At 45.8% G+C, this 27457-nt stretch overlaps 1 protein-coding gene across 1 annotated transcript in view; it reads right to left on the minus strand.

Annotated features, from left to right (window-relative positions):
* The window catches only part of ABCF1 (ATP binding cassette subfamily F member 1), a 100013-nt gene that overhangs the window by 69519 nt on the left and 3037 nt on the right, over positions 1-27457 (minus strand). Inside the window, exons 2-6 of the mRNA XM_082264137.1 lie at positions 22822-22868; positions 18758-18844; positions 16668-16806; positions 14312-14346; positions 5776-5882 (exon numbers count right to left, since the gene is read on the minus strand). Of these exons, the coding sequence (XP_082120263.1) occupies positions 5776-5882; positions 14312-14346; positions 16668-16806; positions 18758-18844; positions 22822-22868 (415 nt within the window). The remainder of the gene's footprint in view (positions 1-5775; positions 5883-14311; positions 14347-16667; positions 16807-18757; positions 18845-22821; positions 22869-27457) is intronic.

The raw sequence follows: 27457 nt of genomic DNA on the forward strand, positions 1-27457 counted from the left end.
GCCAAGGGTCGCTGAAAGAAGACCACCAAGGCCGACACCTGACCCTTTATGCAACTCAAGGCCAATTTCTGTTCAACCCCCCGTTGAAGGAAGGTCAAGACCCGAGCCACCGAAAAAGAGCGAAGGTGAACACCAAGCGACTCACACCACGAAAAGTATGCTTTTCACATACGATGGTAGATCTTCCTAGAAAAGGGCTTCCTAGTCTTCAGTAGTGTGGGAATCGCCAACCCAGACAAACCTCTATCCTTCAGCACCTGGCTTTCAACAGCCAAGCTGTCAAAGCAGGATGGAACATTAGCCCTTGGGACAGCAGATCCTCCCCGAGAGGGAGTCTCCAAGGGGCGTTGGTGACAAGCCGCACCAGGTCGGCGTACCAAGACCGGCGAGGCCAATCCGGGGCCACTAGAATGACCAGAATTCCTTCTGCCTCGATCCTGTGCAAGAGTCTTGGCAGAAGCTTGAGAGGAGGGAAAGAGTAAAATCAGACAGTGTGACCATGCCACAAACCTTGGCACCTTCCTGTTGAGCCGAGACGCCAACAGATCCACCTCAGGGGGTGCCCCACAGGAGACACAGCTGATGAAACACCTCTGGAGGAGGGGACCACTCCCCTGGAATGTGTACAGCGGAGAGGGCTGGAATAAAACATTCTGCCCACCGCGGGAATGCCGGCTACCTCCAGAGCGGTCAATACACTTCTTGTTACACCCTGGTGATTGACATAAGCCACGGCCGTGGCATTGTCCGATTGGATTTGCACCAGACACACCTGAAGGCGATCCGTACAGTGATAGGGAGTCTGGACTCTTCCAGTGTCCAAACTCCCTGAGCGGAGTTCCGACCCAGGACACCTCCCCACCTGGACAGACTGGCATCCATGGTGACCACTGTCCAATACAGGGGGATTAAAGATAAAAAGCCTAGCAAAGAGCTGGAGAGCGAAGCCACCAGATCAGAGACCTTTTTCGGCTCAGCCGGATCGGATTGTCCAGAGACTTCGGACACTTGCCCCATTTGCCGAAGATCTCCCTTTGCAGGGACCTCGTATGGAACTGTGAAAACGGGACCGCCTAAAAAAAGGTAGAAACCATAAGTCCCTGCACCCTCGTGCAAGTCCGGAGGGACAACCACCTACTGGACAGCAATAGATGATCACAGTATGCAACTTCTGGAGTTTGTCCCTAGGAAGAAACACTCTGGCTATCGCCGAGTCCACAGTCAGACCCAGATAGTCCAGTTTTGTGGAAGGAATCAGAGCAGACTTCTGAAAATTCAGAAGCCAGCCGAACTCCCTCAGAGTCTGTATAGGGATGTCCATGTTGTCCATCAGAGCAGTAGGAGACTCTGCTCACAAGAAGCGGTCGTCCAGGTAGCCCAGCACTGCAATTCCTCGCTGACGTAACAACGCAAACACCCTTCCTTGTGAAGACCCGAGGAGCAGAGAAAAGGTAACGCCACAAACTGATAATTGCTCCTCTCCCATGGCAAAGCAGAGGAAGCGTTGATGACAGACACATATTGAAATGTGTAATTAAGCGACTTGATGTCGATAGAGGCAAGGAAATCCCCCTGTGCGGGCAGACTACATTCTGAACTTTTGTACCCACACAAAGCAGTTCAGGGTCTAGAGATACAGAATCGGATGCGCCCTGCCTTCGGGACCGTGAACCGGTTTGAATAAAACCCCTGAAAACGTTCCGAAGTTGGAACTGGAACAATTACCCCTTGAAGTAACAGGTCCTGCACCGGCCCGAAGAGGGCTTGCAATCAGTCCAGTGACAGATGCACATTGGAAGGAAAGAACCTCTCCCGGGGCGTAAGAACAAAACTCGATCTTGTAGCCGGGCTGTATCACTTCGTGAACCCACATGCCCTGCCCCAAGGAGGGCCACGGGTCCGGAAACCAGCGAAGACGTTCCCCCCACCCCGGGGCACAGGTAGGGGCCCACCTTCATGCAGAAGGAGCCTTGTCTGCAGGTCTGGAGAACCCCGCTTTGGACTTGCCAGACCAAGTTCACTTGGATCTTTCCAAAGAGGGCTTGAAACATACTGCGGGCCACAGCCTTTGCCTGTCACCCGGATCCTTAAAAGCCGACGATTCTTCTATCGGAATCATGGTTGCCCCTATTCAACATGGAAACCGGGGGATCCACCACTGGTGGAACAGTCAACTTCTTAAGGAGAGACTCTTCAAATGGGTACCTCATTGCGAATCGCTTATGGACCACAAAAGGGACGTCTTGGAGGTTCCCACTCTTCTGCGACAAATCTGTCAAAATAGGAAGGAAACACCTTTGCCACTCTAAACGGCTCGTGAGTGCCAAAAGGAACCGGTGCCTGCGCTGCAGCTGCGTCCACCAGCGGCTTTTTGTGCATGGCTAGCGGCTTTTTGTGCATGGCTACAGGAGTGGAGGAATCATCCTCACTATCTGAGAACTCAGAGCGCGTGGCTACAGACCCCTCAGGATGGGCCCTGTCCATGGCCGGCCAGATCAGATTCAAAATCAAAAAAGACATATGAAGCAGCAGGGGGAGGCGGGGGGGACGGACTTTTTACTACCCTGCCACCCAAAAGCCACCTCTACTCGAGACACAAAGGACTCCAGGACTGCCACCAGTGCATCAATGGATGGTTGGCACCCGGAGGGCCCTGCAGGTCCTGAGAAGGGGTCAGGTGGGGAATTGTGCTCCAAGGACTCCATGAGTAATAAGGGTACCCCACAAAAGTGCAAAAAAAAAAAAAAAAAAACCCTGCTAAGGGACACTCCATACCACGCTGGTAACACCACCCGGTCATTAGCCACAGAGCACCCCCCAATCCTACAGCAGAGAGAGGGAGAGGACCCCACCAGGCTGTCACCGGCAGCACCAGGATCAAAGCACTCCACGTGTGGCATCCAGGAAGGAAAAGAGGCCCAAGAGTCAGCACCAGGTGATAAGGAGAGGCTCCCACAGCTACAATGGATGCCCAGAAGGCTCCACAGTAATGCCTGCCATTCAATTCAAGGCTGGACTAACGCAAAATGGCAGCCGTAGCTACACAAACATGGCCGCCAGCCCATACAGGAAATAGACTACAACAAAATGGCGGCTCCGCGAGGGACCCAGGAGGGAACCCTGGGCCTCACCAGGTACAGCCTCCTCCAAAGTCGATCGCCCAGTGGCCCGGTGGGGGGGGGGGGGGGGGGCGTCGGCCAGGAGAAACGATGCGACGCAGGCCGAGACCCGGTCGTATGCGACCTCACAAGGCGTTTAACCCCCAGGCCAGCCCCCATCTGGTGGGGCTATGTGGTGACCACTGGATCTAGATTATCCAGCCTGTCACCCAGTCTGACAGTTAATTGTAGATCTCACAGGAAAAAAAAAAAAGTCTATCTTAAAAGAAAAAATTGCCAGGACCAGAGATCCCAGCAAGGAACTAGGTCTTTACTCCTGGCTAGGCAGAAAAAAAAAAAAAAAAAAGTATAACCCAATGGTCAAGAAGATCAGGAGCTGTGTCAATGAACAAAAGAGAAATCTTGGTTCACTTCATCAGCAGGCTATGTGGGCAGAGGGAACAACACTGTATCCCTCAATTATTACGGTCATCAACATCATTGTGCTGTGTAAATCTCAGGACCAGGTAAATAGAAACGCAACTCCTTTGTCAGGTAAACAGCTTTCATACAGTGGATATAAAAAGTCTACACATCCCTGTTAAAATGTTAGATTTCGGTTTCTGTGATGTAAAAAAAATGAGACAAAGAAATAATTTCAGAACTTCTTCCACCTTTAATGTGACCTATAAACTGTACAACTCAGTTGAACAACAAACAAAGTATTTTAGGTGGAGAGAAGTAAAAATAATAAACTAAAATAATATGGTTGCAAAAGTGTGCACACCCTTAAACTAATACTTTGTTGAAGCACCTTTTGATTTTATTACAGCACTCAGTCTTTTTACGTATGAGTCTATCAGCATGGCACATCGTGACTTGGCAATATTTTCCCACTCCTCTTTGCAAAAAAACTCCAAATCTGTCAGATTGTGAGGACATCTCCTATGCACAGCTCTCTTTAGATCACCTCACAGATCTTCGCCATTCCTTTGTTGATTTGGATGTATGCTTTGGGCCGTTGTGCTGCTGAAAGATGAAGTTCGTCTTTATGTTCAGCTTTCTAGCAGAAGTCTAAAGGTTTTGTGCCAATATTGACTGGTATTTGGAACTGTTCATAATTCCCACTACCTTGACTAAGGCCCCTGTTCCAGCTGAAGAAAAACCTCCCCAAAGCATGATGCTGCCACCACCATGCTTCACTGTGGGTATGGTGATCTTTTGGTGATGTGCAGTGTTGTTTTTGCACCAAACATATCTTTCTGGAATTATGGCCTAAAGCCCCGTACACACGTACCGATGGTCGGCATATAAATGTTCGTCTTTTCTCCCCGGGATGTCGGTGTCTGTTGAAAAGTGCAAAGACAGCACAAGGACAGCACAAGAATTTTGTCTGCAGACTTCAGCTGACTGCAGAAGTGATGTCATGTAATGGTTAACTTTCCCTGTGTTTTTAATTTTCTGAGCATGCCCAGTCTTGCAAATCTGCGGTCTGTCGGCCGAATTCTGTACTGACAGGCGAACAATCGTCCGTTCTGGTGTCCGCAGACAAAAATTTTCATGTTTGCAAGAAAGACTTTTGTCCGCGGATTGTGCGCAGACATCTGTAGGAGGCAACATACTAACACGCGTACAATCGGCAGATCTTTCGTCCACCGACGTTTGTATGCCGACGATCGGTACGTGTGTACGGGCCTTAAAAGTTCAACTTTGGTTTTATCAGACTATAACACTTTTCCCCACATGCTTTTGGGAGACTTCAGATGTGTTTTTGCAAAATTTACCCGGGCTTGATGGGTTTTTTTTTTTTTGTGGGGGCGCGCAGAGCTCTTTACCATGTGACCAGCTGTGTCCAATCACAGCTGGTCACATAGTAAATAGGAAGTGCCGTTGATCGGCTTTCCTCAGTTCGTGCCTGACAGGCACGAGTAGAGGAGAGCCGATCTGCAGCTCTCCTGACAGGGGGGGTTTGCACTGGTAATCAGAGCACTGATTACCAGTGCAGACCCTGGGGGGGGGGGGGGATGCCAATAGAACCACCACGGATGTCCACCCATGACCCCCCAGGGATGCCCAACATGGCCACTAGGGATGGCAATCAGAGGGAGCCCGCCAGTGCCCTCCCCATCAGTGCCGATTATTGCCCACCAGTGCCACCCATCAGGGCCCACCAATTCTGCATATCAGGGCCCACCAATGCTGCATCATCAGTGCCACCCCCATCAGTGCAGGAAAAAACGTATCTATTTACAAAATTTTATAACAAAAAACTTTTTTTTTTTTTCAAAAAAGCAAAAAAGAAAAAAACCTTGCGGTGATCAAATACCACCAAAAGAAAGCTCTATTTGTGGGGAAAAAAATGACAAATTTGGTTTAGGTACAATGTTGCATGACCGCGCAATTGTCATTCAAAATGCAACAGCGCAAATTACTTAATGCAGATCTAGGTGCTAGCTACAGAATCGCCAGCTTCAGACATTTTTGACCAGGGCACACCAGCAATGTGAAGTCTTATACAGAAATGTTGCAGCGATCTACAAAAGCAAATGTGAACCTAGCTGCAGATCATCAATAAAATAATAGATTTTTAGCTGCAACACTGTTGCTGATGTGACATGGCTCTATGTATTCATGCCAGGATAGAAAACATCTATGATGGCAGCACCCTTTGTACACTACCTTCACTTTTTTGCCTTTATCTTTCTTAGACGTCCGCTCTTCCTCTGCATCTTCATCCTCCCCCTCGCTGTCATCATCACCGAGAGCTGCAAAGATGTTCTTACTCTGCAAGAGAATCACAAGATAGAACTTTTTCACGCATGTCTCAGAGTCAAGGTGGTAAAAATGGGGGGGGGGGGGGGTCGCCAGGTAATAATGGGGGGGTCCCTATAGCTAAATCATTAGGGGTGCCTCTTTTCTATTTAATGGATATGAAAATTTTTACAATGAACTTTGCTACTTGGTCCATTTGGACAGTTTGTTAAGTGCAAAAAATACCTTTCTCTATCGCTCATTGACAGACGTAGTCTTCTTGATTCTCAAGAGCTGGGTTATGTTGTCTCCGCAGGAGTAGGACTAGGCAGAATGACAAAACGTTCTGGCTCCACCCTAGGGGGCAGTCCCTGAGGGTATATCCTCCCTCTCTCTGCTACAGGGAATCAGTTTTTTTCTGTCTAGTCAGGAGTAAGGACCTAAGTTCCTTGCTGGGATCTTTTGGTCCTGGCAAGACTTTTTTTCTTTAAGAAAAAGACATTTTTTAGGTAGTTTTCTCCAGTGTTTTTTCCTGTGAGATCTTCAAGCAAAAATGCCGGACTGGGCGACACTTGTGGTCACCCCAGCCGGCCTACGAGCGCGTGCAGACCATGGCATTGCGCTTGGTCGGCCGCGACATATTCAAGTAAGTATGCGGGGCCGGGCGACGGGCTGGATGTTGAGATCCAGTGGTCACCCCGGTTTCTGCCTAAAAGCGCGTGCAGACCAGTGCGCTGAGTCGGCCGCGACGGAGTCCCAGTAAAGGGACTGACTTTGCGAGTTAAAAGCTCGCTTGGACGCCAGGACCAGAGAGTCGAGGCGTCCACAAACCCCCACCCCGGTGGAGAGGATATTGTGAAGAGAGGGTGCCTGTCGGTTCGGTATGGTGAGTAAACGTTCCCTTTTTTCCTCATTTATGAGGCAGTATATATTATGGGCCCCTCCATATATGGTCAGTTTATATCTGATACTTACAAGTCCCCCTTGTAATACAGCATGTGTTTGTGGGAAGTGGACTTGGTTCAAGAGCTAACACTCTACCCAGCAGACTGTAACATTACAGCAGACATAGGAGGTATAAGCCTACCTTATGTGCAGTGTATCTCTGTAGATCCATATGTCACCTCTCAGCAGAGTGCAGGTGGATGTGCTGGGAAGACGATATCGGCGGTCCGCCGCCATTTTGCCGTAGACCGAATGCATATATGTCCTCAGGTCACGCCGGCCGCCATGTTTTTGGAGTCTTATGTCTCTTCTATGGGGGCGGCCATGTTTTGTGAGCCCAGCTTCCTCGTGGAGGGCTGGGAACGCCGGAAGGCGTACACAGGGGGCGGAGCCACGCCTTCTGCCCGGGAAAAAGCAAACAGCTCCTTCCAGTCTGTGTAAGACAGACGCTGGCTGCAGTTTGTTGGAAACTGCACTGCATCGGTTGGTGAGCCTTGGGGGTCCCTCTCTCTCTCTCTGGGATCGAGAAGCAGGTACTCTGAGGGGCGCTATTGCGCTAGGGGGAGACACACAAAAAAAAAAAAAAAAAAAAAGGAAAAAGTTTTTTTGTTTATTGCTGGCAAAAGTGTCCTGTATTAACATGGACCCTGCCACTCATGTATCTCCTCCGGATCCCCTCGAGGGGTCTGCGGGATCCTCCAGCACCCCATTGACAATTGAATCTTTGTCAGCTATTATGGAAACTTTTGTGTCCCGGGTGGAAGTGGCTTGTCAGGGACAGGGCGCAAGAAAGCGACCCCCGCCTAACCCCTTATTATCTGAAACCTCGGATTCAGACTCTGAGCCTATTTCTGCAGTTGCAGGTACTTCATCTGGTATTGGTGTCTCGGGTCCTGTCTCTTCAGACAGTGAGGAGGATGTTTCGGCATCTGCCATAGCCCGAGAGGAAGCGTTGGTAAACGCACTCATTGTATCTGTTCAAGAGACTTTAAGGTTACAGGGTATTCCATCAGAAATAGCTGAAACTGAGATCCCTTTTGGGACTAAAAAACGCATCAAAGTGGCAAAGGTTTTTCCATTGCCCAAATGTTTTGGCAATCCAATCGATGAAGAATGGCGTCTGCCAAAACGCACTTTTAATATTTCCAAACGCATTGACAGGCGTTATCCGTTTGAGGAAACCCTTATTAAGAAATGGACAGAACCACCTGTGGTGGATTCACCTATTGCTAGATTGAATAAAGCCACGGTTATTCCTTTAGAAGACGCTCCGTCTTTTAAAGATCCAGTGGATCGCAAGATAGAAGCTATGTCTCGCACCATGTTTTCCTTGATTGGATCAGCTTTCAGGCCAATAATTGCTATTGGTCTGGTTTCGCAGGCTGTAACTGAATGGACCAAGTGGTTACGCCGGGACTTAGAAGAAGTCCCTCAGGCGGTATCAGATTTGTTGGAACAAATGATACAGGGGTTACAGTTTGTATGTGATGCGGCGTTAGACGCCACTCCATTAATGGCGCGAGCATCAGTCTCAGCAGTGGTTCTCAGGCGTACACTGTGGCTAAAAGGTTGGATAGCCGACCAAGGTTCCAAAAAAGCATTGGCTAATATCCCCTTTTCAGGAGAGCGTCTATTTGGAGCCAACTTGGATGAGATCATCAAGGATCTCACCGGTGGAAAAAGCACCTTTTTACCGCAAAATTTTAAAGGTAGAGGAACTCGTCAAAGACGAGGGCCTTCTTTTTCTGCTCACAAGAGGTTTTTTCGTCCAGCGGGTGAAAAAACTAAGTCCTCCAAAGCTCCTGCAGGAGGCGTCAGGGGTCGTTGGTCGGGCAAGCAAAAGCCCGCCCCCTCCAGACCTGAAGATAAACCATCCAAAGCCTGAAGGTGCGCCCCCACCCATAACTGGGGTGGGGGGACGTCTTCGCCGGTTCCCGGATCCATGGCTTTCCAGAATCCCGGACAAATGGGTTTGCGAAGTCATAAGGTCAGGGTACAAGATCGAGTTTCGATCTCTCCCACCGGCGCGATTCTTCCCTTCCAATATCCGTCTATCCGCAGATCGTTTAGAAGATCTGCGGAGAGCAGTCACAGATTTACTACAACAAGGAGTGGTAGTCCACGTTCCTTGGACAGAACGGTTTCAAGGTTTTTATTCAAACCTGTTTACAATACCCAGGAAAGAGGGCAAAGTGCGTCCAATTCTGGACTTAAGAGCACTCAATTCTTTCGTCAACATAAGAAGATTCAGAATGGAGTCCATTCGCACGGTAGCAGCCTTCCTGCATCCAGGGGATGTCCTAGCGTCCATAGACATCAAGGACGCCTATCTTCACATTCCCATTTTTGCAGGACATCAGCGTTTTCTACGCTTTTCCGTAGAGGAGAACCACTATCAGTTTGTGGCGTTACCTTTCGGTCTCGCCACGGCTCCGCGGGTCTTCACAAAGGTATTGGCCCCAATGTTGGCACTTCTGCGCCAAAGAGGTATATCGATTCTAGGTTACCTAGACGATCTTCTGCTTCATGCAGAGTCTCCTCAGACCTTGCTACAAAACATAGAAATTACTATGATTTCTTTACAGGAATTCGGGTGGCTGGTGAACCAGCAAAAGTCATTTCTGGTTCCCACCCAGAGGCTCGAATATCTGGGTCTAATTCTAGACACAGTCAGGACAAGAGTTTTTCTTCCGGTAGGGAAACTCCGAAAGATTCAATCAGCAGTCCAGTTGTTACTGTCCAACAGCTGGTCTTCCCTTCGGACTTGCATGAGGGTTCTGGGGTTGATGGTGGCTTCATTCGAAGCAGTCCCATTTGCCCAGTCCCATACCCGAATTCTTCAGCAAGAGATTCTTCTCAGATGGAATCGGAATCCGGAATCCCTGGACAATCAGATACGATTGAGCAAACAGACCAGAGAGTCTCTGGTTTGGTGGCTTCGGTCTCCAATGCTCAGCCAGGGAAAGTCATTTCTGCCAATATATTGGACGATAGTGACCACGGATGCCAGTCTATCCGGATGGGGAGGAATTCTTGGTCAGTTATCTGTCCAGGGACTTTGGTCCCCGGAAGAATCCAGGTTACCGATAAATGTATTGGAACTGAGAGCGATCAGACTTTGTCTGATTCACTGGACCGAGCAGCTCCAGGGCAGCCCGGTTCGGATCCAGTCGGACAATGCCACGGCCGTGGCTTATGTCAATCACCAGGGGGGCACCAAGAGTGTCCGAGCGGCCAAAGAAGTGGCTTGCATTCTTCGCTGGGCGGAACGATTTGTTCCAGCAATCTCTGCGGTGTTCATTCCGGGGGGTGGAGAATTGGCAGGCAGATTATCTCAGCCGTCAGACCCTGGATCAGGGGGAATGGTCCCTCCATCCAGACGTTTTCCACCAATTGTGCCTACGGTGGGGCACCCCGGATGTGGATCTGTTGGCATCACGATTCAACAGGAAAGTTCAGAGATTCGTGGCTCGCTCCCGCGATCCTCTAGCAGAAACCGCAGACGCACTGATCGCCCCGTGGGGGCAATACCAGCTAATATATGCCTTCCCTCCTCTCGCGTTACTGCCAAGACTTCTTCGCAGGGTAGAGGAGGAAGGAATCCCAGTAATCCTGGTAGCTCCGGACTGGCCTCGTCGAGCTTGGTACGCCGACATGGTCAGACTGGTGGCGGACGTCCCATGGAGACTTCCTCTCAGGGAGGATCTACTGTCTCAGGGACCGATCTTCCATCCTGCTTTACGATCGCTGGCTTTAACGGCCTGGCTATTGAGACCCAGGTGCTGAAGGACAAAGGTTTGTCAGCTTCAGTTATTCCTACTCTAGTTGAAGCAAGGAAAGCGACTTCCAGAAAGATTTATCATCGCACATGGAAGTCCTACATTGCATGGTGTGAACCTTTGGGGTTCCGTCCTCGGTCTTATTCGATTAGTCGAATATTGGCTTTTCTGCAACAAGGGGTTGAGCAGAAACTGGCCTTGAGTACTATCAAGGGTCAGGTCTCAGCATTAGCCATCTTCTTTCAGAAGCCTTTGGCTACTCATTCCTTGGTGCGGAATTTCATCCAGGGGGTACGACATCTGGCTCCGCCAGTGCACGCGCCGTTACCCCCCTGGGATCTTAATTTAGTGTTGTCGGTTCTTCAGAAACCTCCCTTTGAAGATATTAGGGAGATTCCTCTACCCACGTTGTCCCAGAAGGTGGCCTTCTTGGTGGCTATTACTTCTGCACGCAGGGTGTCAGAACTGGCCGCATTATCTTGTCGTTCACCATATCTGGTGGTTCATAGAGATAAGGTGGTTCTTCGTCCGAATCCATCCTTCCTACCAAAAGTGGTTTCAGAATTTCATCTGAATGAAGAAATTGTATTACCTTCCCTGTGTCCTAAGCCCAGTCATCCTCGGGAGTTTGCTTTACACTCCTTGGATGTGGTCCGGGCGATCAGGGTATACTTGAAAACGACAGACTCGTTTCGCAAGACGGATTCACTTTTTGTGATCCCAGATGGACCCAAAAAGGGGTTGCCTGCATCTGCCGCGACCATTTCCAGATGGATCAGACAGACGGTAGTGCAGGCTTATTCTATTAAGGGTCGGGAGCCCCCGTTCCCTGTTAAGGCGCACTCCACTCGGGCACTTAGTGCGTCATGGGCCTTTCGCCATCAGGCGTCAGTGGTCCAGGTGTGCAAGGCGGCTACCTGGTCGTCGGTGCATACCTTCTCTAAACATTATAAAGTTGATGTAATGGCATCGTCTGATGCCTCATTTGGCCGCAAGGTTCTGCAGGCCGCAATTTGAGGAGACCAGTGGTCTACCTCGAGGGTTTTTTTCCGTTGGAAAATTTTTTTCTTTTAGTCTCATTCTTTGTTTATAATGAGCCTTTAAAACTTCTAGTTTGGCACCGGTTGGGCCTACTAGATTGGATTTGATTTTGTCAATCCCACCCCTCATTTGTGGCACTGCTTCTGGATGTCCCAGCTCTTGAGAATCAAGAAGACTACGTCTGTCAATGAGCGATAGAGAAAAATGGATTTTTGTAAGAACTTACCGTAAAATCCTTTTCTCTTAAGCTCATTGACAGACGTAGTACCCGCCCCTCTATCATTGAGTTGGGTTGGGTTAAATTCTCTGTACTGCTTTAAACAGAACTGATTCCCTGTAGCAGAGAGAGGGAGGATATACCCTCAGGGACTGCCCCCTAGGGTGGAGCCAGAACGTTTTGTCATTCTGCCTAGTCCTACTCCTGCGGAGACAACATAACCCAGCTCTTGAGAATCAAGAAGACTACGTCTGTCAATGAGCTTAAGAGAAAAGGATTTTACGGTAAGTTCTTACAAAAATCCATTTATTGACCCTGCCAGAAATCTTGTCAGCTGATACCTTGCTGTGCTGTTTCCTGCTTTCTTTATATTCTACATTGTTCCCAGCTATGTCTAAGGATTATAGAACCCATCCCCTCTAGGTTACGGAGAAGAGGAGAGGGAGAGGCATTTGTAGTCCTGCCTGACAATGAAAACACTGATACTCCATAGATAGTGAGTTGTCACCCTAGGAATAGAAGCGAGTTACTGGCAGGATCATCAACCCTTAACCCTTATTTGGGTTTCTTATATTGATCCTTTATGTAGTTACTGTGAACTCTGTGTGAGCCACGATGGTTCCATTGTATTATAGCCTGTATTCAAATTTGAATTTATTCTGTATTAGTATATTCACCAGTGCAAGAATATTAATAAAAACGTCCTTAGTTTTTTTGTGTTTAGTGAGCTGAGCTAAATTTGTCTGCCCCTAGCCTGTATATCAGCTCATCTGTTGGTACACATTTACCACTCATTTATTTAATTTTTGATGAGTGCAGCTGGAGAAGACTATAATAGCTCTGCTCTCAACCACTGTATATTACAGTGGTTTTGTTTTTATTGGATGCTGGTCACTCAATCCAGTCCGGACTATGGGTGAATTTAGGATACTGCATGCCACTATACATTTTAATTTTATGTATTATTCTATTATCAGTGTTGGGGCTGTCTGATTGCCATAGATGCTGGCGTTAATGGCTGTCCAGAGTGGTCTCATTAGCTGCTTTGGAGCCATTTGGTAAAAGTCCCCATGATTGACCAATTTATTGAATAGAAATATTGTTTTTGTTTTGGATTTATTGCATGCTTTGCACCACTTAGGTTCCCATTCGGTATTGGCAACTTATCCCTGTTCCAATATGTTGGCTGATGAGTGATGTCATGGCTCAGACTGAGGCGGCGTTTGCCTTCTCGGTCTTGTATTTAAGTGGTGGAGTCAGCACGCCGCCCGTACCCCCAAGAAGACGTCAGCTGTGACGAAACGCATCGGAACCGGCATGCTGACATCACCACGCAACCCGGAAGGATGGGCTGATACGGAAGCCGGCCGGCTTGGTTTGTGTTCTTAGCGAATATCGTTCTACTGAATGTGATTTACTTTCTTTTACTTAATAAAGCCTTTTAAAAAAACATATTGCACTATGGAGCGGCCTTTATGTTTTTTTATGGTGATATCCCAGTCTGTTGCCTTGAGTGTGCTGTGCCTTTCCATCTGGAGTTTCCTTGTTGTCTGGATTCCTTGTGGGAATCGTCCTCCTGATCCTTATGTAATGGTTGTTCGATTGGCACTTTACTTACCGACATCTGGTAAGCTTAAATGCAGCTTTGGTGACTGAAGCACCGTGGTGGAAGAAGACACATGTGCACCTATATTTAATTTCATCATATTTAATATCATCATACTTCACCAGCCTTTGTTACACTTTTTGGGACTATTAGTTGTTTCACACTCAATATTTTATATCAGCTATTTGGGACTGTATCTAGTTGGTATTATTCACTGAATAATTAATCTATATTTTTACACATTATTTATTGATACATTTATTTGTATTTCTTCACATCTAGCGCAGCTTCTTTATCAGTTACAATTTTTGGTGTTATATCACTATAAGCTGCATCTTGCATTTATACAAGCGCGGTTATATTTTTGCTACATCATCAAGGGAACAGAAAGGAAAAAAGCCTGAAAAATAAAAAAAACGTATACAGCTACCCCATCGAAGGATAGGTATGCATTTTGTTTTGGGTTTAGATACTGTTTTTAATCAGCATTTTAAAAGGCAATACTTTTAGAGATTCAGTGCTTTCATAGCAGTCTTATAGAAGTTTCTAAACTTTATACATCCTGTATTTTATGTGTTTGCCAAATACCAATGGGACCATTATGAAGCACTGTGCAGTCAGACTATTTTGGGCCCTCTTTGCTTCTAGGCCCCTTTATTGGTTTGCTGTGGACACATTTGCACACTTGCTGACAGTAATAGCTGAAGGTATTCTTTTATTTGCTCTGTATCAAAATACAGAGCAAACCATGGTACAGCAAACACCCCCAACCTGATTTACAGTCACCGTCAGCTACTCAAACAGATCAACAGTAATCTCAGACTCTACAAACATAAGACCAAGTAGCACATTCAGTTTGCCAACATAAATTTACCTGATTTTTTCCTCTTCTTGGAGCAGGAGCATGGTCTGCAAAAGAAGAGCCATAGTTTAAGTGAACGTAAATTGTTACTGTGCATATTTTTTATTAAAGTCTAAAGTTCATCTTTTGGGGAAAAAAAAATAAAATGCACATATTTTCACAGAAAAATACAATGTGCATTTATTATTTTTTTCCCATAGAAGCCTGCAAAATATTGCACCAGTGATCAGTGGATCATTAGTGCAATGTCAGGCTCCTGCAGACAAGCTCTAAAGCCCATACCTCTCACAGATTCATGTGAATGAAAGACATGGCTGTGTCGGCGGACGAATACAGTTCTGTGAGAAACATTTAAACAGATACATCAAAAAAAAAAAAAAAAGTTTGAGCCCCCTTCTCCAATCTATACTGTACATACAAATATGTATGCGTTGGGGCACCTACGTACAAGAACGGCGAGTGCCCTACATGGTACATATCAACGTTCACCAGCTTGAGAGCAATAATTCTAGCACCAGAGATCCTGGGTAACTAAACTGATAACCTGTAGGGGCTTTTAAAGCATCAATCCTAGAAAATATAGGGTATTGAAGTTTTTTCGCCATTTCATGGACACACACAATTTAAAGGCTTGACATTGAGTATCTATTTACTCAGTGCAACCTCTTTTTTATATTTTAAACAAAATGGCAAATTTATTACATGTACGTGCCGTGACATTAACTTTAGTGTATTTTTTACTGATATTTAGCATTTCATAAAAACGGTTACGCTAATATTATGGAACATAAATTGGAACTACCACTGTTTTATTCTCTAGGGAGTTTGCTTTGTGAAAATATATACAGTTTAGGGGTTTTAAACTGATTTTTAAAATATGTAAAACAAAACAAAACAAAAAAATGTCCATGGGACTCAAGTGGTTAGAGAATATGTCAACACAAAGATTGTGCCATGTACTTGTATGAAATTGTATCCTGTTCCCTTTGTTTTGCTTCCTTTGCGTGAAATACCTAGTGTTCCTACCAGTCCCCCAACTTTCCTATTAAAAACTGACCACACTAGGAATGAGAGCACAGAGGGGTTGATTTACTTAAACTGGAGAGTGCAAAATCTGGTACAGCTGGGCATGGTAGCCAAACAGCTTCAGCTTGTCCAATTAAAAAAAAAAAAAAAAGAAAATTTGGAAGATACTTGGTTTCTATGCACAACTGCACCAGTTCTCAAATATTAAAAAAAAATAGAAAGGTTTGCATTGAGATACACGCAACTGCTCTGCTAACAAAAAACAGAATATGTGAAAACCTAAGTGACCAATGTTATCTACAAAAATTTAGCAAAATGTTCATTAACCACTTAAGGACCGGAAGGTTTTACCCCCTAATGACCAGGCCATTTTTTGCGATACAGAATTGCGTTACTTTAACTGAAAATCATGCGACGCTGTACCCAAATAAAATTGATGTCCTTTTTTCCCCCGCAAATAGAGCTTTCTTTTGGTGGTATTTGATCACTTCTGCGATTTTTATTTTTTGCGCTATAAAACAAAAAAATAAGTAAAAAATCCCATTTATTTAACAAAATCCATTTCTCTAATGTTCATTGACAGACATAGCTCCTGATCTTCTTAACCACTGGGTTATACCACCCCTACAGGAGTAGGACCCTAGGCATAAAAAAAGTCTGGCTACGTGCCTATGGGCAGTCCCAGGGAGTATACGCTCTCTGTTAAAAGGTACTCAGTTTTGTTAGAGCAGTGTCAGAAGAATTTACACCTCCACAGAGGGGTGGGTGCTGTGTCCATCAATGAACATCAGAGAAATGTATTTTACGGTAAGTCACATATCCCATTTTCTCTTTCGTTCATTGACGGACACAGCTCCTGATCTTGACCATTGGGACGTCCCAAAGCAGTGCGAAACATGAGGGGTGGGAACAGCAAGAAAAAATTCCCAAGGCTAAGCCGTAGCCAACCAGGTAACAGGAGCTCAACCAAAACAATGTGTGCCTAGGGGGTGCTGTGTGGGGGATGGGCTTACTGGATGAACACAGAGACCTGAGTTCCTAAATCAGTGGAACACAGGATCCCTGTGTTCATCACTGACAGGACAGCGGTCTGCCGTGTTTACATCGGCAGACCGCCGTTCTGTCTCCATGGGGAGCGATCGCAGGTGCCCAGCGGACATCACGGCCGCCAGACCCGCTGATAGGCTCTCCCTTTAGCCAATGGGCACACATGCACCCACACTAACTGCTACAGGAAGGGACGTACATGTACGTCGTTTCGTGTAACAGAGCTGTCCTGCCGCAGTAAAACTACAGCTGCTGGTCGGCAGGCAAGTGGTTAATAATGAAGATCCTGTTCTACCTGACTCCTCCTCATCGCTGGGCTGTACTGACAGCTTCTTCAGCCTCTCGGTGATCTCCCTGTCTTCATCATCGTCATCTCCACCTCCTTTCTGTTTTCTCCGATCTTTTTTCTTCTTCTCCTTTTCTTTTTTCTTTTGCTGCATCAAAAACAATTCTATGAAGTACAGACTCTCAAGCATAGTATTTTATCTGCTGTCACAAGAGGAAATTTAAACTAAAATGCCCACTATGTGTCTCAATACAAATCTTCTTAATACTCTAGATGAACCATGGCCCCAGTAAGCCATCAGTATCAAGTAAGGTAAAGCCAAGAATACCATATTCCATGAAACAAGCACTTTTGACCTTATAAAGACTTCTGGTAGGGGCAGTGAGCTAATTACAATGAGTATAGGGATTCTGGGAAATTCTGTATTAAACTGAATTATGTTGCAAAAGATGATAGAAGGGGAATTTTTTTTTTGCTGCTACAGAAAACGGTGGGCTGGCAGCAATTACGGATACCATACCAATTCATTAAAAAAAAAAAAAAAAAAGGAGATTTCCTATTACAAATACCTGCAACTAAAGATAAACTACAGAGTCACATCTAAGTACAAGGCAATCTGTAAAAGGAGAGTGAATATACTTACTTTTCAATTAGCAGTCACCACTTCACTGCTCCCCGGTTGCTGCAACTGCACTTCAGGGAGTTTGGGATAGCTGATCTCCTGCTGAACGCTGTGTTCCCCCGGTGGTGGCAGGCTCACTTTGGCCCCTTTCACACATGCGGACCGGACCGTTCAGATCCGCCTGTCAGTTTTTAAGGCGGATCTGAACGGATGCCCCCATGCATCTCTATGGGGCAGCGGATGTCAGCGGAGACATGTCCGATGACATCCGATCCTGTCCGTCAAATCCAGACGGATGGAAACCCTATTTTCCATCCATCTGGCGGATCAGATCGGATGAGAACGGACAGGTGGTCCGTTCTCATCCAATTCCCCCATAGAGGTCAGCGGGGATCGGACAACTCTGTTTCCGCACACAGAGCGTAGACGGAGCCACCATCCGCCTGCTCAGCGGGGATCGGCGGATCGATCCCCCGCTGAGAAGAAAGGCTCAGTCAACGGAACGGAGCCGTGTGAAAGGGGCCTTAAGCAGTCAACAAACTGCTATTCAGGTTGGCAAGGGAGAAAACAATCCCACAACTTCCAATAACAAAGGGGTTAGAATAGTGTGAAGTATCATACGTAAGACCTACTCTAGCACAATGCACCACTAAAGTGATGAATGCCACTAATATATCTAATCAAGGCATGGAAAGAAAGAGTGAGAAAGATTAACGTAACTCTTTCATATTACACCAAAACCATCACAGTTTTAAAAACAAGGACAGTGCCTACTTTCCCATGACACTTTTTCGCAGCACACCATTTTATACATGGTATGCTTGATTTAGGCCTCATACACACTGGACATCATACAGCTGCTGTTTTTGGCGTCAGAGGTTTTCTTCTGCAGCCAGTAAACTCCCCGGCATGTTATCCTATGTGTCCATGCACACATAGGCTGTTATCAGCAGTTTTTGGCAGGGGTGTTTTCTGGCTGGGAAAAAAACCCAGAACTAGTGGGTTTTGAGTGGCGTTTTTTCCAGCTGTAAAAATGCTCTAACTCTGATAAAAGTTAAAAAACGCTGAAAAACGCTATTGCAAAAAAGCTGAAAAAAGCCTTCTGCAGCTATCTACTGACGTTTTTATAACGTGAATTTTTCATAACGTGATAAATAGTGAAGTTTTGCTTTAAAGCTTGGAGCCTGCGATATGTAATAATTATATCTACTATTAAACAGGCTGCCACTGCTAATGTCCTGAAAATGCTTCCTGCCTGGCTTTTATGCTGAGTAACTGACTAAAACTGATTTGACTAAGGTGAGAAATACTGACCTGACTGTTTGCTGCATTGTTAGTGACTATAATTTTGCCAACGGATCAGCATGACAGAGATCGGCATAACCAAGAACTAGCATTATCTGTCACCATTAGGGGCCTCCAAGTCTCTCCATGGCAGATTTCCACTGGGGCAGAATGTTCAGTGCCAAGTACCCACCTCTTGCTGCTGTTGCTCCTTTTCTCTTTCTTTTGCTGCTTCCTCCTCCTGAGCCTGTTTATTATCTGCTGACAGCTCCTCGAAGAACTGGCATGAGGAAAACAATATGAATTATCAGATATGACTCAGCAAGCGGTGCCAAGACAAAAGTGACATTTTCAGTTAAATGTAAAAGATACACATAGTATATTTGTGTGTGTTCGGTAAAAACTGACAATAACTTATGTATGAAAGTGTCAAAGATGGCAGCCTGCACTTCTATTCTTTCATAACAGGTGCTGTAAGAGTGATATTATGATGACAGGATCACTTTAACATGATGAGACCATACCTGTAAAGGCTCTTGCAAACGGGTGGTGGGAGGGTGGCAAAAACAGATAGCCGAGTTGCCATTTTCCTGCTCCCTGGCCAACCACCCGAATTCTAACATTATAGCCGGACAGGGCTCTACACATGCCGCAGCCACAATCGCTTCACGACCAGGGCATTTTTAACTCAGGCTGCAGAGTATGACAGGCAGCATTGACTATCAAACTTGTCCATTTAGATCAATAGGGGGCCACTCAACAAATCGAGAGCCAAAAGCTTGGCACAATTCAACAATTAAAATGAAAGAAAAAGCAGTGATCAGGAGCACTTTCTGAACGCCTATCAGGCGCTGCTATACCGCAGATCACTTTTCAGAGGGCAGTAAGCACTGTCACCTTTCTGAAAGAGACCCAAGAGAAATCTATAAATATTTACCTTTTCTGCTGCCTGTGCTTCTGAATGACCATCCATACTTTCCAGGAGTGTCAATCCCCTTGGTGGTCCACAGCAGGGCTGCTATTAGAAACCACAGTGCCGCATACAGCCAACCTGACAGGGCCCCCTCCCCCCAAATAAACACAGTTTACTATGATTCAGTTATGAATGAACAAAGTGAATGATTGGTACTGATCACTCATTGTGTTCATTCAGGAAAGGAAGGGACTGTTAAATATATGACATTTATCAGACCTTTCTCCCACTCTCCATCCTGAAGGATCTTACTGTGTGCTTGCAGCTGCCGGCAGGAAAGAAAGGAGGGAAGCCGGCAGCACTGCAGGGGGCATAAAGTGGGGCCTGGGCAGCAGGAGGAAATGTATGGCACACAGGAAGGGTGATTGGCAATCACTGGAACCGATCCCCTGTATGGTTCTCTCAGCATCAAGCAGCTGAAAGTTGGAGGGAGAGGAGAAGGTGGCTTTCTGCTACTGCAGAGAGGACCACATAGGAGATCTGCACTGCAGTGGGGCAATTACTGGATTCTATTACACTCCCTGCCCACATCTAAATCACTCTGCTGGCCCAGGCCCCGTACAGGAGGACTGGTGGTACCCCATTATGCATGGCCCTGTTCCAGAGTACTCATAGGCTCCTTTGCTGTTTTCCACATATTACATGATACAGCAGGGCCAAACCAGTGAGATCGAGTTTCCCAGACTTCAGCAGTAGACAAAGACAGCATGAAAAGGTATTTACAGCAGTAGTGGTCAACTTTCTTCATATGGGGGCCTCAAAAAGGGTTCCGACATTGGCAAAGGGCCACATAATACATTCAGTGACTGCAGTGCTACAGGAAAGCGGTCAAAGACTGCAGGGGGGGGGTTAGGAAGGACAATTTAGATAAGGGCACAGCTTTTCTTTAGGATGTACAGGTGCTTGCAGGCATCACAAGGTTCCAGTATTTTAGCTGTTATCATAAAAGCGTCAGGTCTACTTGCTTACAGATATTCCATCTTTAAAGCGGAGTTCCAACCGTTTTTGTGTTTATTAAAAGTCAGCAGCTACAAAAAGTGTAGCTGCTGGCTTTTAATTAAACACACACTCACCTGTCCCACGGTCCAGCGATGGAGCCGCCCGAAGCCTCTCTCCTCTCCCTCGCCACTGGCATCACTAGTGTGGGCACCCGGCTGAAACAGCATGTGGCTTCACAGCCGACATGCACACTGTGCATGCGCGAGTCTTGTTGCGCGTCGTGAATGGCCGGGCAATCTTCTGGAACCTGTGACGCGTCCCAGAAAATTATTTTCAGATTGCAGGGAGGGAGGGGGGAAGAGGAGAACTTCTGCCCGAGCTGCCTAGGTGGCCGCCCAAATGGAAGTGGGAGCGGGTACCTGTCAAATCTACATACCCGCTCCCCTCCCCGGCAAAAAAAAAAAATGACATGCCAAATGTGGCATTTCGGGGGGGGGGGGGGGGGTCAGGAGCACTTAAAGCTGAAGTTCTACTTTTGGGTGGAACTCCGCTTTAATAAACTTCCACTATGTTAAAGCACCAAGTATCCAGTCACATGGGAACAAACATATTTTTATACAGAAAACTATAAGATATAGAGCAGTGACTCAGTAAAGGCTGTGTGCTGAGCACAGCAGATCAGGTGACATTCTTAGCTACATGAATCACTCCACTATAATAAATGTTCTCACATACTCATCCACTATTACTGGGACATGACACACTGTGCAACCACACATCAATGGGGACGTATAGCACCATACATGATAGTCATACTAGAACCCGGAACACGTATTGATTACAGCCCATCCATGCATGTCCTTTTCTACACTCTTACGGTCCTTTCACACGGGCGATCCGATCAGATCCGCCTGTCAGTTTTTCAGGCGGACCTGATTGGATGCTCCATGCATCCCTATGGGGCAGCGGATGTCAGTACGCTAACATCCGCTTCCGATCCGGTCCGTAAAATCCGGATGGATGGAAACCCTGTTTTCCAATGCGTCTGGCGGATCGGATGAGGACACACAGGCGGTCCGTTCTCATCCAATTCCCCCATAGAGGACAGCGGGGTCTGACAGCTCCCTCTCCGCACACAGAGCCGTGTGAAAGGACCCTTAGGCTTAACAGACATTACATTCAGACTGATTTCTCTATTTTGGAAGGAGCAGAGTAAGATTTCACCCATCGCTAAGCCCTCACCCATCCCACCCAGCTCCTAAAGAATTAATGTGACTGGTTTGAATCGTCAAAAGTTGCCTTCAACATTACCAGTTTATATGCTGCACTTGAGTCAGCAGCCTGTCCTTCTGGTGAGTGTGCAATACAGCCATACTAGAACACAGAACAATTCACACTTGGATATTTTATCTGATTAACTTTATTTTGGACTCTTTAGTCATTATTTATTATAGTTTGCTAGTCTGGTGAATTTGACATCCAGCGGATGCATGCATAACGTGATCACAGTTTTGACTTTTTTAAAATTGTTTAATTTCACATATTTTATGGTATTTAGAGTGCTGCAATTTAAATGATTTAAAGAGAAAAAGAAAATCATATAAATTGCATACTACCTCTACTTGCTAGTGGCTCCTTTCGGCGTGTAGCACATTTAAAAGTTAGGTTCACCTTTAGTAACTTGTTCCACCCAAATTTAGGGTGTAATGTATAAGATGTTACTATGCAGCACCCCCACTCACTCAATGACAGGGTTCTTCTCTTCTCACCCACTGTCACATTTAAAAAAACAACATGACTGTGCAGGGTTTTCGCCCTCACAACTACGTCATTTGTTCACACAGATCTGTGAATGAATAAAGTACAAGTCCTGTCTTCCACCGCAGAAGACAGCTTGTAGTTCTCAAACTGTCAGGGCACTGATCAGTGCCCTTGTAGTTCTCCGATCCAATCCAGCAAACACAAACGGAAGTGGATCTGTTCCCCCTCTATCTTTCTGCCCATATGGAAGTACAGGCAGAGAGCTGTCAAGAGTGTCTGCAGGAGCCTAACACAGATCGAAGGTGAAATTCTTTGCAGGATCCAAAGGTAAAAAAAGCACATTATTTTTTACCTGCAAAATCATGTGCATTTATTATTTTTTTTTTTTTTTTTTTTAACTAAAGGTGCACATAGATTTACATTCAGTGAATGTCACAGCATTCACTGCTTGAACAAGTTAGAAAATTAAAGGGACAAATCTAAACAAGGTCTCAGAATCAATAGAAGAGAAAGATGCCAACACAAAATATATTAAAACACTAAATAAATAAAAAAACAATAACATAAGAATTATTCAGACTTACTGATTTCTTTCCTTTTTTGTCTTTTTTTCCTTTCTTCACCACTTTATCTGAAAGGAGAAAGAATTTGAGGATAATGCAATGCTGTCATTTGTATTATCTGTAGACACACACACAGCTGAGTCAGCAGGAAACAGACCAGGGCATACTGCCAGCAGGAGGCAGGCCGGGGCATACTGCCAGGAGTTAGGGAGCCTTAGGCCCCTTTCACACGAACGATCCGATCCGCCTGTCGGCTTTTCAGGCGGACCTGATCGGATGCTCCATACATCCCTATGGGGCAGCGGATATCAGTGGAGACATGTCCGCTGACACCCGCTGCCATCCGATCCGTGAAATCCGGACGGATAGAAACCCTATTTTCCATCTGTCCAGCAGATCGAAAAGGGATCGGACAGGTGGTCCCTTCTCATCCGATACCCCCATAGAGGAGAGCGGGGACCTGACAGCTCTATCTCCGCACACAGAGCGGAGACGGAGCTGTCATCCGCCTGCTCAGCGCAACGATCCCCCGCTGAGCAGAACGGACTCCGCCGACGGATCGGATAGTGTGAAAGGACCCTAAAGCAGCATTTTCTCCTGGAGAGGTATTTCAGCCCTTCTATTTGGTCACTCTAGCAAAGCTGTAAATATACAGCACACCAGCGGTTGAGTTTTTTGATGCAGTTTGAGTCACATGTCCTGTAAAAACACACCGCAAATATGGCTAAATTGCAGCATAAAATGAATTTTTTGCTGCGTTTTGCAGAGAAGTGAGTTTTTGGTGTGTTTTTTTACCGCCCCAAAAATGCAGCAAGTAGGATTTAATTAAACGCAATGCACCCGTAACAGATCAGTGCGAAGAGTCGCATAGGATTATATGGGCACACGCTTTTCTTTAAAAAGCAAAAGCAGAAGAAATACAAATCAGTGTGAAAGCAGCCCTAAATGGCAAGCTCCTAAAGGCAGGGATGGATGGGAATGTACAGTATGTCAATTGTTTGTGCAATATACTGTAAATGCCTAGAAATACACCTTTCAAATATATGTGCAACATGAGGATACAAAGTTACGGTGCAAATGACATCTCAACCGCGCCCCCCCCCCCCCATTCAGCCCAGGAGGTCCCATGAAAGTTCAGACTTTTTGAAAGTCTAAGGCTCGTTACGGCTTACCAATCTATAGAGTGGATGTATACCCAGTGAAGTGAACAGAGATGAAACAAATCCTCCTACATAAGTTTTACTTGAAGATCTGCTGTCTTCAGCTTTCTACACTCTTTAAAAAGTGCAGATCTTGTTCGAAATCTTTCTTCCTCTTTGAGCAGTGGGTGTGGAGTCTGTGCTTACACTGTGTGAGAGCTGATTGGAGGAAAGGGACGCCCCCCTCTACATAAGCAGAGGAACAAAGGAACATGCAGAGCTGTATAAAGGCCCGTACACACGTACCGATCGTCGGCCGAAAAGCTTCGGCCGACGACCGATCTGCCGATTGTAGGCTTGTTAGTATGATGCCTCCGACAGCGCACAATCGGCCAAAAAGAATCTGTCATGCAAGCATTAAAATTTTTGTATGCCGACACCAGAGCGGCAAATTGTTCGCCAGTCAGTACAGAATTCGGCCGACAGACCGCTGATTTGCAGGACTGGGCATGCTCAGAAAAGAAAAAACACAGGGAAAGTTAACCATTACATGACATCACTTCTGCAGTCGGCTGTAGTCGGCGGACAAAATTCTTGTGCAGTCTTTTGCACTTTTCAACCGACACGACAGCCCTGGAAAAAGACGGCCGATCGTTTGGCCGACGATCGGTACGTGTGTACGGGGCTTTATGAATAGACAAGCTCCCTGCTAATCTCCCTCCCCGACACAAATTTTCAGCTACTGTTACTTCATGTGTCAGAGAACTTGACAACATGCTGATAACAGGGGAATAGAACACCAGAAGGAAATGGCCCTTGGAGAGAGATAAGTAAACACTGCAGATATACTGTATGTGCTTAGCTCAATTTTTATTACCCAGGTTTTATATCACTTTAAATATGGTGGCTGCTTTCGTTTTCTTTATTGTCACATAGTGATCTGGCCAGTAACACACTTCCTGTTTTAGGGTGTCTCCACTCTGGGTGGAGGAGCACTTTACAGCAGCATTGGCAATCTTGGGAGAGGGTAATGTCAGATATACTAGCAGATTTAGAAGGACTGGACTAACAAAGCCAAACTCCAACTAACCTATTTTAGAGTGTGTGTGTATTTAATTTACAGTATTTTTTCTCTCCATTTCCTCCATTCATAGAGCGATTTTCATTGCAGGAAGCTATGGTATGGCTCTTATGAATGGAGCAATGGGGTGGCAAGGGTAGGCAAAGTCAGCACTTTTGGCGAGTGCCTGCAATAGGTCCAGCAGCTCTTATTGCCAACTGCAAGGGTGGATTATTTTTGGGTTAGGCTTTAACCCTTTTCCAGCGGTCCCTTTAAAGCGGCAGTATACTCCACTTTTTAACTTTTACCTACAGGTAAGCCTATAATAAGGCTTACCTGTAGGAAAAATAATAGCTCCTAAACTTTTCATGGTAAACATTCACCCTGCATGCATCCGCTGACACCAGTGGCGCATGCGCACCGAAGGTCCGGCGTATCTTGCTGTCTGTTTACACCCAACTACCCTCCGATCCACCTAGACGTAGGACATAGCTCCTTCCGTTTTTTTTTTTATTTTGTGGATCGCATTGGAGGTAGGCAATGAGCAGGATCAGGGGCCCCATCAGATAGGCTGTACGGGGCCCCATGATTTCTAACAGCAGCCCTGCTCCTTGGAAAGCTTACAGTGTGATATAAGGCGGGTGGATATGCTTTAGAAGAATCCTATGTCCCCTGATAATCCCTGTTTGCCATCAACAATTACCACTCTTTATGTACAGATGGGCTCCAGCATTTCATGGTGACCTGAAACCCACCAGAGCAATGAATAGAGTCACCCCCTGGGACACACATGTAGGTAGAAAGTGGCTGCAAAGAGACAGCAGAAGATCAGCAACATTGGGATACTTCTTTCATCCTTTTTTGTGTTTTAAAGTATCACTAAGGCTTCATTTAGATGTGCAGTTGGGTGGTAAAATGTGCAGTAGAGACATGTTTTTGCCACCCACCAATGGCCACCTTTAAGCTGCAATAGGCAGCAGATGAGGGCGTTTAACCACTTAAGCCCCGGAGGATTTGGCTGCTAAAGGACCAGGGGTTTTTTTGCGATTTTTTACTGCGTGACTTTAACGGACAATTGCGCGGTCGTGCGACGCTGTACCTAAACGAATTTGACATCCTTTTTTTCCCACAAACAGAGCTTTCTTTTGGTGGTATTTGATCACCTGTGCGATTTTTTGATCATGCGCTATAAACAAAAAAAGAGCGACAATTTTGCAAAAATAACAATATTTTTCACATTTTTTTATATGAAATTCCCCAAAAAAAAAATGTAAAAATCAAAATGTTTTAACATTTTTCGGCCAATTTGTTTTATGCTACCTATGTTTGGTAAAAAAAAAAAAAAAAAAAAAAAAAAAAAAAAAAAAAAAAAAAAAATCGCAAAAAGCGTATTTTGATTGGTTTGCGCAAAAGTTATCGCGTTTACTAACAAAGGGAAAGATTTTTGTCATTTTTGGTGTTTTTTTTTTTAACGCGTAATGGCGGCAATCTGCGATTTTTTTTTCGGTACTGCGACATTGCGGCGGACAGATCGGACCCTTGACTGACATTTTTTACACTTTTGGGGGTACCAGTGACATTACTGCAGTAATCAGTGCTATATATATGCACTGTTACTGCAAAAATGACACTGGCAGGGAAGGGGTTAACTTTATTGGACAGGGAGGGGTTAAGTGTGTCCTAGGGGCGTGATTCTAACTGTGCAGGGACATTGCTATTGGTGTAAAAGCAAAGATCAACAGTTCTACATAGTAGAACGGTCAGATCTTCACTTTTACACAGGGAGAACTGACAGGCAGCTTGTTTACACAAGCCGCTCTGTCTTTCTCCCTTCACAGGAGCGATCGTAGTGTGACTGGCGGACATCGAGTCCGCTGGTCACACGCACTGACTTGTCTGTGAACGAGCCGCAGCGGGCGCGCGCCCGCCCGCAATAGGCTCGCAAGTCAGTGACAGGCGAGTGACGTATCGATACGTCACTTTGCCTGGCCGGGGCTGACCGCCGCAGTATATAGTCGTGCGGCGGTCGGCAACCGGTTAACATGCCGCAGTGACGATGCATTTGGCATAATGAGGAGTTTTAAATAACATTGTTTCTGGCCAGCCTATAACCCTGAGGTAAATTACATTACAGTTATTGACTGGCTGCTCTGCTGTAAGTTAGGGGTGGAAATTACCTTGCCTAGTCCCAGGTGCTGACAGCACACGCTATGCTAAAAAAAAAAAAAAAAAAAAAAAAAAAAACTTTGGCTCCTTACTTTTTTAGCTGGCTCTTAGATTCAAAGCAAATGTGTCAAGCCCTGCTTTAATGAATTAAAAAAAAAAAAAAAAACAAATAAAGTTAGCCCAATTTTTTTGTATAAGGTAAAAAAAATGTTACGCTGAGAATCGTGATCTTTATTCTAAGCAAAAAAATTGCGATTGTCATTTTATCCAAAATTGTGCAGCTCTACGCTGT

Source organism: Pelophylax lessonae (assembly GCF_965119305.1).
Source record: "Pelophylax lessonae genome assembly, chromosome: 7".
Lineage (NCBI taxonomy): Eukaryota > Metazoa > Chordata > Amphibia > Anura > Ranidae > Pelophylax > Pelophylax lessonae.